The following is a 13,231-nucleotide window of genomic DNA, read 5'->3' as shown; positions in this document are numbered from 1 at the left end:
TCTGCATGGCTCTGGCCGGTCCCCATGGTGCCTTTGGAAATCGTTACCCATCCGGCCACACGGGGCCAGAAGCAGGGCTCCTGAGGGAGCAAGCCCATTTTCTCACTCGAAAGCCCTCCTTGTGCAGTAACGGGCACAGCCCGGCTGCGTCAGAGCCCTGCCATCTTTCCAGTCCGGCCTGGAGCTGGGGGCTGGGGGCCGTCCCCTGAGAGGGCCTCCTGCCCCTCCCTGGGCTCTGCTAGACCGTGAGAGCTCCCGAGCCGCCCCCGCCAGCACGAGGAGCACTTGGCAGTGCCCCTGCCCAGCAGCCAATGCTGCTTATGCAACATGACAAGGAGGAGATTCGCCCCTAAGGAGAAGCTGGGGATGATAAACACAAATCCAGGGCAGGCATTCCTCCGAGGAGAGAAGGAGGAACCCACGGATAATGGACGGGCTGTTTCTTGAGCTGGGTGCAAGCGAAGATTTTTCTCCGAACCTCGCATACACGTTATTCGTATTTGCATGTATCAGGTAGTTCATAATAAAAGGAAAACGTGGACTAAAAGCCAGAGTTCACTAGGCTGTAACTATTCAGTGCAGCTGTGAGGTGACCGTGGGGTGTGTCAGGGACAGATTACAGGCCATACTTCTGCAGCTTCAGCCTCAGGGTGGGTGAGATGGGAATGTGGACAGACACGGGAGGTAAGAAAGCCCGAGGTGTATTCGGGGGCTCAGAGGGGCACGCGCTTGGGAGCTGTGTGCGGTGTGACAGGCAGCGACCGGGGCGGGCGTCCTTAGAGCCTGATTTTCCTTCCAGATCCACGTCTACTGGGAGGAAATCAAATGCTCAAAAATATTAGGCTTCCAGGGGCAATAAGAGGGCATTAGTCCGTGCGGCCCAGCTTGTGAGTCTGTGAAGGAGGCGTCCTGAGGAAGCTTCTAGGTGAGGCCTCCCTGGTGCTGGCATCCCAAGGAATGGGCTATGCAGGGGCCGTTTCCACGTTGGACTCTGGGGTCCCACCGTGACTGGGCCTGGGTCTGGGGAGGGCACAGGCCCGGAGGAGGACTGTGACGCCTTCAACAAGAAACGCCCCCCCCCAGACAAAGTAACCCAGCCAGCACCTTCTGGAGCAGCTGTGTAATCAAAGCCTGGAGTCTCCAAGGAGCCCACGGGAGAGACAATAACTCATTCTCTCGGGGCCTTGGGATGTGTCACAGCCAATGAAGGCAGGGCGGCCTCTGCAAGTGGACAGCAGGGAAGACACAGCCGCCCTCCTCCAGGGCATTCTATTGTGAACTCTGGCTTCCAGCTTGGATGACGCGGGGTCAGGGAGGCGGGGAGTATTCTGTTGTGCCCCGGCGTGTGGTGTGAACAGGAAGGTGCACGGCGGCCAGCATTTCCTAGCCTGTGCTTGGAATCAGCAGCGAGTGAATTTGTTTCTTACGCTGGCCCTCTGTTCACTGCAACCTCTCCCCAGTACCATCTGGGACACCCAAGGACACTTGACTCCCCTTGCTTGGCCTTTATCCTGACCACCTGAGATCACTTTATCGATTCAGGAGAGGGAGAGACAGGAGTTTTAGTAAAGGCTGAAAAATCTTGAGATGTGAGGCTTTTTGTTAGCCTTTGTCTGGAAAATGCCTAGTTCCTTTGTCCCAGAAGAGCTTTAAGAAAGGCTGGCAGAGACCGAGATAATCTAGTGCAATTGGTCAGGCCCTCTGGGGGAATCTTCTAGCCCAAGGAATCCTCCAGCCTTCAAAACACTCCTGGCTGGGTCTCTGGTAATTGCTGCTCTGGCCTTTGCAGGGAGGGGAAAGCAGCCCTCCCTCCCCGCCCATCACCCCCACCAACCAGCCGCAGGGGCTGGGCCTGCAGGACCCTCCTCATGCCTTTCTCTGCCTTCGTGCCAGGACCTGGGTGCCCCCTCCCCTGAAGTCTTCCCCTCCCCAGGCCTAGTACCCCCCTCCCTGGCCCTCACAGGCTCTGCAGTAGCTCCTGTCCCCTCAGCTCCTGGCACTGGGCAGGGTCTGCCTGGGAGCCCGGGGAGGACACCACTGCCGGGACCAGCCCCCTGGCAGGGGCTGCACAGCTGCCCTCCCTTCTCCCTCATCCTTCTTAGGGACGTATTTTCCACGGTGGCCAGCACACCAGCCTAGGAGGTCACTTCGTCTTCATCACTCTCTTGGAAAGGAGATATTCACACACCCATTTTGCAAATGAGAAAACTGAGGTGCAGAAAAGTTAAGTGTTTCGCTCGAAATCACCTGACTAGTGAGTCATAGGACCAGGGGCTCCCTCCACTCAAGCTCTCTTACTGGTGAGGGAGGATCCGTCGGTATTCAGGGGAACAGTGACTGGTGTCTGAAAGCCCTGTGGTGTGTGGAACCCTCATGTTTCCTCTGTATGACCAGAGCTGCCGGCAGTGCTTGGTGCAGCCCTCAGCATACGGACAAAATCCATGATCATCCCTCCAGAAGAGCGTTTTCAGCCCCATCCGCGGAGTCTGTAAAGCCTCTGAAAGTGGAGGTAAAGCTTGGCGTGTATGAAATCACGTGCATTTTCTGGTAAGAGAGTCCAGAGTCTTTATCAGAGACATCCGGAGCCCAGAAAGGCTTTGCAGGTCTGGGGGCAGGGAGACCAGGGTAATCCTGGCTGACAAGGAAAAGGAAGGAAAAAGAAAAGCTGGGTCTCCATCGCTGACTGGTGCCTCTGGGAAGGAGATTCTGAGTTCAGGGTGCTGGATGCTTACTAGAGGATGCTGGGGACCAACACCCATAGCAGGGAGGGCAGGAACACGGCATGGGGCAGAGAGAGAGTCAACCCGTGTTGCAGGTCCACCAGAAGCCTCGGCTAATCCCACGGGAGCTCTGGAGGGAGAGTGACCTATCCAACCCATGTTGGGTCATGTGGCTGAGCCTTTATGTCCCCTCTTTGTCAGCTGTTGGATGCAGATAGCCCTGGGGAGGATTTGACTTTGGCCCAGTAGCTCACTGCAGTTCCTGAAGGAACTGGGGTTGGGGGGGCGCAGCTGACAGCTGAAGGCAATCTTGAACAGCACCTCCAGAGCTGGGCAAGCAGTCCTTGATGAGGGTCTGGGTGGTACATCACCAAGCTCACCACAGTATCTCTGCCCTTGGGAAAGTATAAAAGATCAAATGCCATCCATCCATCCATTCCTCCCTCCCTCCCTCTATCCATCCACCCAGCCATCCCTCCATCCATTTAACATTTATTAAACATGACTTAAAAGCCAGCCCACTGTGATAAGCACCTGTGACAAAAAGGTGTACATAGCACCGTCTGGTGGAAGACAGAGACATATCGATGAACAATTAGGGCACAAAGTGGCCATTGCTAAAATAGAGGCAAGTGCCAAGAATTATTGGAGCATATTGTAGGGTGGACTCTTCCTGGGGCAATGAGTGAGCCCTGAAAGGGTTGACAAGGCAGAGAGAGGAATGGATGGAAGGGTCAGGGGCATGAGGCATTTCAGGCAGGAGGAAATCACGGGAGAGGCGTGGTGGTCTGAGGGTGTGTGGCAGATTTGGGGAGAGTTTCAGCGTGGACAGAGTGGCTAGGTCACTCCTGGAGATGAGGCTGGAAAAGGAGATTGGGGTGAGATCACGAACGCTCTTGAGTACCGCTCGGCTATGGACGTGAGAGGAACAGTGAACTGTATCCGGCGTTACTGGAAAGTCACTGCTGGGTTTGGGGCAGAGTATTGGCGGTAAAACATCGCATTTTAGGAAGTCAACTCCGACAGCAGAGATGATAGACAGGCCGGGTGGTCACCGGAACCTCAGGGGAGTCCTATATGTGCCAGGACCAGGCTTGCTCAGGGGGTACCTGGAATCCCACTACGCACAAGCCAGCGTCCCACGTGAGTGACCCTCCCCTGATGATGCTGAGTTCCAATACAGATCATTCTGGTCCTGTGTGCATGCAGTATTCCTCTGAGCAACTGCTTGTCCCCCCGAGTTCTCAAAGACTCTCATTTCCCATACTCACATCCTGTGTTCTCACGCGTGGCATAACCTCCATGGATGGCCTAGGCCCCTTGTACGTGTATCAGCCTAATGTCATGTGGGTACAACCAAAGCCTTCTGAGAACCTCTCATTCTGATGCCACCCACATTCTACTTTTCCCTTCTCAAATGGGTGCCCCAACCCAGGCAAGACTCTTGTGCCAGCATCTCCCATATGTCAGCAGGCTAGTGGACTACCATTCAAGGAATCTGTTTCTGCAGCTGGATATGAAGCCCAGGACAGCTAAGTTCATAAGGATTCCTCTCCAGAAGCTCAAGGAAGGGGCTTCAAAGAAGCTATGCTTGTCATAGAGTGAATCCCATTCACATGATTCCTGTCCACGTGCCAGGCTGCCTGAAATTGGACCCACTAGGGATGCCGGCTTTATGATGTGAGGTCAGCCTGGCAAATTCTGGAAACTTAAGGGACCCAGCCTGTGTCTGGGGAGGAGTGATGCTCTGGGCGCTGGAACAATGGACTTCCAGTTCCGTAAGAGACTGTGGATTGAGAGAGATGGTCCTTCCAGCTATGACAGCCTAGGCTGAAGATTTGAGCTTCTTTCCCTGTGCCCAAAGCACAAATCCACACAACCAGCACTGGACAAACGTCCACCTAGGGCATGCCCCACACTGTGGTGGGTCCCACCAGGGGGTGAATACACACAGATTCCTCAGAGGGCATGGATCCCATGACTCGGTAACTCCCAAGACCAAGGCCCTTCACTGGGTTCTTTCTCCAGTGGGTGGAGAATGGTGGTGGGAGCCAGTCCATCTTCACTCGTCTCCCTTCACTTAGTCGGGGGTCTGGGAAAGGCCATGAAGAATGAAGAAAAACCCTATTATTTCAATTTTGTGAAGGTTGACAGGAAGGCTAAATATTGAGAACCTCTTCCACTTAGGAATGCTCCATGCTATTTTTCTGGGCATTCTTGTGGGACTCCATGCTATAGGGTTTCAGCTCAGAATACAACCACCATTGCCATCAACTACCGTGTGCCAGGCACTGTACTGGGGGCTGTGCCAGCTGTATTTATTCCTCAGAGCAACTTTGTAAAGGCCTTACAAGGATGCCTGTTTTGCAGATGAAGAAATAGAGCCACAAGGAGGTTATGTAATTTGCCCAAGGTCACCTCACAAGTAGCAGAACCAGGATTCTAACCCAGGTCTGCCTTCCATATTCTTTGGCCTCTACTGACAAGCCTAAACCTTGCCATGTTGATGACGGTAGTCTTGGGTTTCCATCGCCACCTCCCACCACACAAGGCTGGGGAGTATTGTAAGGAAGGAAGACGAGGATGGGGTCCCCTTTCCAACACTCTTCATCATACACCTGGGGGGGGCACAGTCTCTCGGGTCCTTGTGCACATAGGTGGGCAAAGACAGCGTTGGTTCCACCAGCCAGAGAGCCTGGAACCTTGGGGCTGGTGGGCCTTGGTGGTCTGGCCTCGGCACTGGAATCCAAGCTCCCAGAACGTCCAAGCTGGAGGGTCCCTGGAGATGAGTGAGCTCCTGTGAGGTGGCAGGTGAAGACGCTGACTCAGGAGGATATGAACTACCCGAAGCTACAGAGCTAGTTAGAACACTGTGTGTGAGTGTGTGTGTGTGCATGCACGTGCACATGCTGGAGATGGCAGTGGGGGCCTCCTATCTCCCAGACCCTACGGACGAGTTCAGGTGAGAAGGCCTTGGAGCCTTCGTCCATATCCAGAGTGGTGGCCCACGAAACAGGTCATTTTAAAAATGTGTTTTGTTTTAACGTAAGTAGTGTCTTTGGGACCAGGTGACCCCAAGAAGTGTCAACAGGAGAGTGGCGGATGAGACACAAAAGAGAAGGAAGCCAATGCAGGTTCATTAATGATCAGGTCACTGCTTTGGGCAAGTGGGGTTCAATCCCATGGGGCACTTCTGGGCGATGGTGTGAAATGTGTCTCAGAGCTGTCCTGCCCAAGAGACAAGGAAGCTGGGGTATTTGTCTACCAGCCTCCACTCTCATTAGTTGAGTGCTGCTGTTGAGGGGCATCAGCTCCTTAGAACCTCTTGCCAAGCATCCTCCAGCAGCATAAAAAGAGCAAAGGGCTATTTTTAAAGGTGTATGGTCTCTAAAGGGTCTTGAAAACCTTTTAGGGTTAAGAAGCCTTGGGCATCAGTACCAAGGACAGTGCAGAGAAGAGATGGGTGAGACCGAATGCTGTCCCCAGGAGGCAAGTTGTGCTGGGAGTTGGAAAGGGCTATTTCCATGGGCCCTGCAGGAAGAATGGCCATGTCCTATCACAAGAGGAGCTGAAGTTAGATCTTAAAAAGAACTTCCTGGTGATACTAGTGAAAAAACCACGTACCTAGAGCTCATCCAACTATACAGCTTGATTGACAGCCACAGAAAAAATGACAAAGCAAAGAATCATGCAGTGGCAAGGAGTTTGAGGCTCCTTGTTGCTAGGGCTGGCCAATGAGCTCTTCTTTATCTATGCTTGGGGGGGTGCAGGGGAGTGCTGGGGGGACAGATGAAGTTGAATGAAGAGAGGATTCTTCACTCCACCCTTGGTTATTCTAGCACCAGGAGGCTCCAAAGTTTGGGTGGAAACAAGAGTTTGAAGAGGTCCCTTCTCTGGCACGATTTGGAGCATCTTACATGGGACAAAACTGTGGAAGAAATAAGTCCTAAGGTTGACTGGCCCTGCAACCAGAGCCAGCCCACCTCCCTGGGCCCCTGCTCCTCATACGTGAAAAAGGGAGATGGGAAGGATGAGCTAGATAACCTTAGGGACTCTGTCCACTGCCGAGGCCATGCCAGTGGCCTTGGGTTCTCTTCAATTCATCCTTCCACAAGTGTTTACTGAGCCTTCGTTGTTTGCTCAGCACTAACTGTGGAGAAGGGATTCGCATAGAATACAAGCACGGGGCCCTGGGGGGGGCGGGGAAGGGAGATGGGGAAATAAGAGTTAATGTTTACGGAGCACTTAGTCTGTGCCGGGCACTGTGCTAAGCACCTCACATACGCTGACTCCCTTACGCCTTGCATGAGCCCGTAGGGCAGGCACTAGTGCCTCCTCTACACGGATGAGGAAACCAGGGGTCAGGGAAAAAGCCACTTGACCAAAGCCACACAGTAGTGGAGCTGCACTGGAGCCCACACCGTGAGCTGAGATGCTTCTCCTCTGTGAAGGAGGCAGTGACTCTCTGGTGTTCTAGCAGATGGAGCCTGAAAGCTGGAAACACCGGAAAGGCGTCATGCAGGAGATGGCTCAGCACTGGGCCTTGGGGACGGGCAGAATTCAGAGGCTGGCCGGGGAGGGGAGCAACCTGAGTGTAGCAGCCCCCCTGGGCAGCCAGAGTGTCGTCTTAGAGGAGGCGGGTGGGTAGCAGCTCTGGCCAGCCTGCTGGTGGCTCCACAGGAAGAGAGTAGGGGCTGGGGAAGAACAGATACTTCATAACCCAAGCCAGGACTACAAGCATCACTCCTCCCCCCAGCCTCCTTTTGGGCAGTCTAAGGATGGAGCTGGTTCAGCGGGGATCAGCTTCCTCCCAGCTACTTAAGCCACTGGCCAGAAAGCCAGACCATCGATAATTACGGTAGTTAGCACACACAGAGCAGGGATAATTACGGTAGTTAACACACATAGAGCAGGGAGCCACGAGCCAGGCACGGCTTTAAGAACTGTAACCAGCTTAAGCCTTCCAGCATCCTTATGAGGTAGGTACTAGTATTATTCCTGCTTTCTAGATGGGGAAACAGAGGAAAAGTGAGGTTACGTAACCTGCTCAGGGCCCCAGAGCCAATACGAGGCAGGGCCCAGCCTGGAACCCAGGTAGTCTACCCTTAAGCACCTGCTCTACCGCTTCTAAGCAGGTTCCTGAGCTGCGGCCAGTGCCAGCCACTCCCTTCCTCTGCCCCCGGGGACCCTCCGCAAGTTCAGGCTCTCCTCCAGGGTCGGGGCCCTTCCCTAGTGGGGACCGCAGGAGGCCCCCCGCCAGCCCCTCCGCTGGTGAGGCCCGTCGCTGCCAGAGGGCCCCAGCCCCCCTCCCCCGCACTCACATGCACCCCGCCCCTCCCCCCAACCGAGCACCGTTGCCTTTCGTTCACAGTGACGGCTCCTGCGCCCAGGCCGGTGCGGGCACGGAGGACTCCGTGGCGGCGGCGGCGGCGGCGGCGGCCGGCAGACCCAGTGCCCACGCCCCGAAGGCTCAAGCCCAGGAGCTGCAGGAGGAGGAGAAGCGGCCGGGGGCGGGGGGCGCCTCCCCGCGGGCCGGCCTCCACTGCGCGGCCTCCCCCAGCAGGCAGCAGCCTGTCCCGGCAGCGGCGCTCTGCGCCCGCGCCCCTGCCGCCTCCGATTACGAACTCTCCCTTGACCTAAAGAATAAACAGGTACCCAGGGCCTCCGAGGGGGGTGGGAAGGGTGGTGGAGGGCCCTGTCTCGGGCGCTGTCCAGGGTACCAGGGATGCCCTTGTCTAGGCCGCCTCTGCTGCAGGCAGACCTCTTTGCCGCTAGTTCTCCCAAATTGGAACAAGTGACTGCCCTCTTCTGCAGCCCAGTTCCTCAGGCAACCAGCCTTCCGTGGCAGGGGTCACCCCTGTAATGCCAGGCCCACAGGCAGCGTGTTCAGGGCTCTGCCCCGCTTACCACTGCAGGAAGACCAGCTGCTGACACACTTCCCACCCCCCGAAGAGATGGCCCAGCTTACCTGCCCACCCAAGGGGCCAGCCCCATGCTCAGCACACACAGGCTCACATGAGGTTTGAAGACAGTGGTCTCCTCCAGGTAGACTGAAGAGTCCCAAGATTAGCCCAGACTGGGGGAGTCCAAAGACCCCCTTATTGGAGAACAAATTTCACTGAGGAGTTCTGAGCCTCCAGCTTCCATTCTGTGAAGCAGGAGGAGAAAGTAGTCAGTCACTGGGTCCCAGCTGAACCCTCCAAAATGATAACGGCATGGCTTGTTTGGGTGGAAAATTAAGAGACCTGAAGGAAGATGTGTGTGTGTGTGTAAGTGCGAATGCATTTAGAGAAAGAATTTATGACTTAATATAGCTAAGAAAGAGCATTGAGCTTGGAGCACAGATGTGGGATCCCATCCTTGTTCTTCTTCTAGTTCCTCTGTGACTTGGGAAAATGCCAGTTAAGCACTCTGGGCTTTGGTTTCCTCATCAGCAAAATTGGGAATTAGACCTTGAATCATCTCTGAGGTCCCTTCTAGCTCTAAAACGTGTAGTTCTAAAGAGCCATTCTTTAACCCAACGGACTGTGAGTTTTCGAAGTGAAGCTAATAGAAAAGTCACTAAGATTGAGTCAAACCCAGCCAAAGTCTTTTCTTCCTTTCAGCATAGATGTCGAGCTATTAACCAAGGTCAGGGGCTGCAGGTGGTGCACCAGGCTTCAGTAAAGTATTGGACAAAATCTCCCGTGATATCTATATGGACAGGATAGGAAGCGGGTTAGTTGACAATATAGTCGGGTGGGCCGTTCTCAAATGGAATTGTCAAAAAACACTGATTTTTCTATCAGTGCCAATGCCAGGGTCATTGAGTGGGGCACTGTCCTTGGTCCTGCCCAGTTCAACGATTTCGAAAAAGGACTGATGCAAAGCTGAAAGGGAAAAGCTAATACCTTGATGACAGAATCCCAGATGTGAAAAAAAGAAAAAAACTTATTAGGAAATACTGTTTAAGTGGAAAAAGTCAAATGAAAGAGGGAAAAATCTAAAGTTCTGTTCTTAGCTTTGAAAATCCCACAGCACTACTATAAGATGAGCAGGCTTGGTCGTGGGTGAGAGGCCTTAGGGATTCAGTGGACTATAAGCTCAAGATGCATCAATAGCCAATGAAGCAGTTGCCAACGATATGGGTCCAGCAGCCTTCACAGATGGGTAGATAAAAGCCCCAGTGTAAGGGGGCAGCTGCCTGGAGCCCCACACTAGTTACCGGTCAGGCTGTCTTGTTCTAGGGGTTTCATTTAAGAGGGAAAAAGAGAATCCTGAGGTTCTAAGTTTCTTCTAAGAAAGAAAACAACTGGCTGGGGTCATACAGGGAAACTGTAGACATGAAAACCAGTTTTAAACATGGAAGAGCTGAATGTGAATTGGCTGGATTAGATTATTTTCTATCATTCCAGGTAAAAATAGTGGTACTAATGCATGAAACTTGTAGGAGAGGAAGGGGTTTGCTTTTAGCTCAGTTAACAATTAGAGCTGTTAAAAATGTAGACTGTCCCGCTTCTGAGGTAGAGGAAGCCCATGCAGGGGCTGGGAGGCAGTCCATCTGGAACCGCATGCTGTGATGTGGGCGGTCAGCTGGCACAGATGAGAACGTCCTCTCAGTTCCCCTTGAGGACAGAGACCATGTCCTATTCATCCCGTCCCCTGGCGTCCAGCCGAGTGCCTCGGGCAAAGTAAGAGCTTATCGAGTGAATATTTTTTGAACTGCGATGCGTAAAGCAATGAGGGTGTGGGGTACCAAAAAGAAAAAAAACATGGTCCCTCCCTGCTCCCCAAAGAGATTACAGTTCAATTTAAGGCGTATCCTGTTAGTAACACCAGAGGAGACTGGTGCTTCTGCTTGGGCAGGGGATTAGTTTAATTCTAACTGATTCGTGGGGTAGGGAGGGTTGTGCAGGGTTCTGACGGGCACTGTGGACCTTCTCCATGGTGCGCATAATTCTAGTAGATGGGTTTGCACGTCAGGCCAGCAGCAGTGGGGCAGGAAAGATGAGGGCTGGTAGGGGTGTGGTGGAGCCCTCGTGCCCTGGGGAATAGCCCGCCTCCCCTGGCCCCTGTAGGTCTCCAGGCCAAGACAGGCTAGGGGTGGGAAGAGGAGGGGAGAAAGGGACTGAGGGGAGCAGGGGGGCTAAAAACACAGCACACGTTTACAAGAGATGGAGCGCCACAACTCTCCCTTCTGCAGATGCACTGTGTGACCTTAGGCAAGTTGCTTAACTTCTCTAGGCTTCAGTTGCCTCATACCGCCCTTTGCCTCTACCGCTAACATTCCTACCCCCTCCTACTCCTGCACTGGCCTCATTCACTCCTCCTCTTGCTTTAGGACTTGCTCTCCCACACCTTCCTCCTCGCTGGCAGCTCGCCCCGCCCTCCCAAGGCTGTGTTGGATGCCGCTTCTCAGTGGTCCTACAGCACCCAGGCGTTCCCTGACATAGCCCTTCAGCCCAGGATCACCATTCCTGTGTACTTGACGTCTCCTTTAAGGCAGGGCAAAGACATCCATCATGACACCCATGGTGCCTGACACAGCGCCTGACATGAGAAGATGCTCAAAGGATGAAGAGCGGAAAGTAACAGTTCAGGGACCTGAAGGGGATGGGGATGGGCATGAAGCCTGGGCCAGGTCCTGACTCTACCTCAGGTTTCCCTGAGATCTAGGATTTCGTATTCTGCTCCTGTGATCCTCATGAGTCACCCACATCCTGTGGTCCTCGGGCTGGAAGGGATGTGGGACAATCACTATCTCCCCAGTTCACCAACCTGCCAGGCCCGCTCCATCAGCCAGTCCAAAATCCCAGGTGTTTTCCGTGGCTCCTCTCTCCGCCCAACGTCTGATCCAGCCCCCAACCCCCCATGCTACTCTTAACCACTTCCCAAGTCCCACCCTCTCCTGCCAGCCCCCCTGCCCCTGCCCTAGGCCTGTGTGCCCCTGGGGAAGCCTCCTATAGACCCTCTGCTTTGACCTAGTCCCTACCCCGCAGCTGCATCCTCCTTGTGAGCAGCACATCGGTCATGGTACCCCACATGGAGGTGTCCACGGCCCCTCGTTTTCTAGGGCAGAAGGACTTCAGGCTCTTCCGCCCCCAGATCCAGCCCCACATCCTGCCTTACTCCCACTCGGGGCTCCAGCTGTGCCTCTTGGCGATGCTTTGAGCCCTCATGTACTTCGCTTCCTCTGCTGGGAACACTCCCCACCCATCCCCCGGTCACCCTCACCTGGGTGATCTCTACCCACAGTTCAGTCTCGGCTCAGAGTCCCCGAGCCGGCGTGTGTGCTGCTCCTGAGTGCCCACAGTGGACTCTGCCGTCTGGCCGCATCCCCCTCGGGGGGGCAGGGGCAGGGGCTCTGTCATGCCCAGGCTGTCTCAGAGTGAGCAGATTGTGCTCTGAACGCCTCTGGGGTGCCGTCCCCTCCACCGTCGGGGTGAGGAGTGAGCACTGCCTGGGGGTGAGCCCCGGGCGCTGCCGGCCATGCCCGCCGCCCAGCACAGCCTGGCACCTAGGAACTGCTGGGTATTGGAGGAGCACAGGGATGGACAAACCAATGAATGAATGAGGCCCCCAGGCTTCCCGTTCTCCCCGTCCCCGAGCACCGACTGGCCCCCTCCCCGAGGCCCCACAGGAAGGAGACTGCCTTCCTTTGCTTGCTTTGCCCTCAACTCTCCCATTGCATCTCAAGGTGATCCTTGGGGCTCCACCCTAGAGGGAGGGAGCATGCGGACCCCTTGCGGGGAGGTTCCTTTAGGAAGTGGCCATGTCAAAGATACAGAGGGCACGCATGTGATTTCCAAATTCAAGTTCTCTAGGGAGTTTGTGTCCTGTTCTCTGCTCCCCACTGGAGCCCATCTGGGATGTCCAAACTGCATAGGTCTCTGTGTTGTCCAAGCCCGGCGGCCGTGGAGCTGTGGTCACAGCATCCAGGCCCTGCTCGTGAGTCAGGGTCCTGGGTGGCAGCCGCTCTCTGTCTGGAGAGCAGATCTGTCTGGAGAGCCGCTCTCTGTCTGGAGGCTGTCTGGGTCCAGCCTCACCACGGGGTGCCTCTCACGGGGAGAAGTGGTGGCCATGTTTCCAGGTCACTGTCCCTCTCTGGGCCTCAGTTTGCTCACTCGTGTCTGAGGCTCTGTCCCGCTCTGAAGGTGAGAGCGCTACCGCGGGCGTGAGGGCCCCAGTGGACCAGCCTGCCGAGGGTGGCGGTGAGGGCGAGGCGTGCCAGGGTGTTGCTCCGCTCCGTGGTCTCAGTTCGGGGAACGGCAGTGCCCAGCTGCTGTGCTGGGCCCCATGCGAGGCCTGGGGGCACCGCGATGCGGAAGACGCAGTCCTGGGTCTCAGGGAGCTCCGGTGCCCGTGGTGGGCGCTGACACAGAACGGTACAGGCGACACTAACAGCACTGCATCTCGGGACAGTGCTGAGTGTGCCCAGCACTTTCTGTGCGTCCTCTCCCCCGACCTGCACAATGTCCCTGCGGGCTAGAGACTGTCACTATCCCCATCTTAGGAATGAGAAGACTGAGGCT

General features: G+C 55.2%; 1 protein-coding gene across 1 annotated transcript in view; it reads left to right on the top strand.

Annotated features, from left to right (window-relative positions):
• Positions 1-13,231, top strand: part of IQSEC3 (IQ motif and Sec7 domain ArfGEF 3) — a gene marked incomplete at both ends in the record, with an annotated part of 87,989 nt that overhangs the window by 35,940 nt on the left and 38,818 nt on the right. Inside the window, one exon of the mRNA XM_081250192.1 lies at positions 8,092-8,371. Within this exon, the coding sequence (XP_081106318.1) occupies positions 8,092-8,371 (280 nt within the window). The remainder of the gene's footprint in view (positions 1-8,091; positions 8,372-13,231) is intronic.

This window comes from Mesoplodon bidens (genome assembly GCF_964165515.1).
Source record: "Mesoplodon bidens genome assembly, chromosome: 11".
Lineage (NCBI taxonomy): Eukaryota > Metazoa > Chordata > Mammalia > Artiodactyla > Ziphiidae > Mesoplodon > Mesoplodon bidens.
The sequence above is the reverse complement of the archived record's forward strand: the minus strand, read 5'-3'. Positions and strand labels throughout refer to the sequence as shown.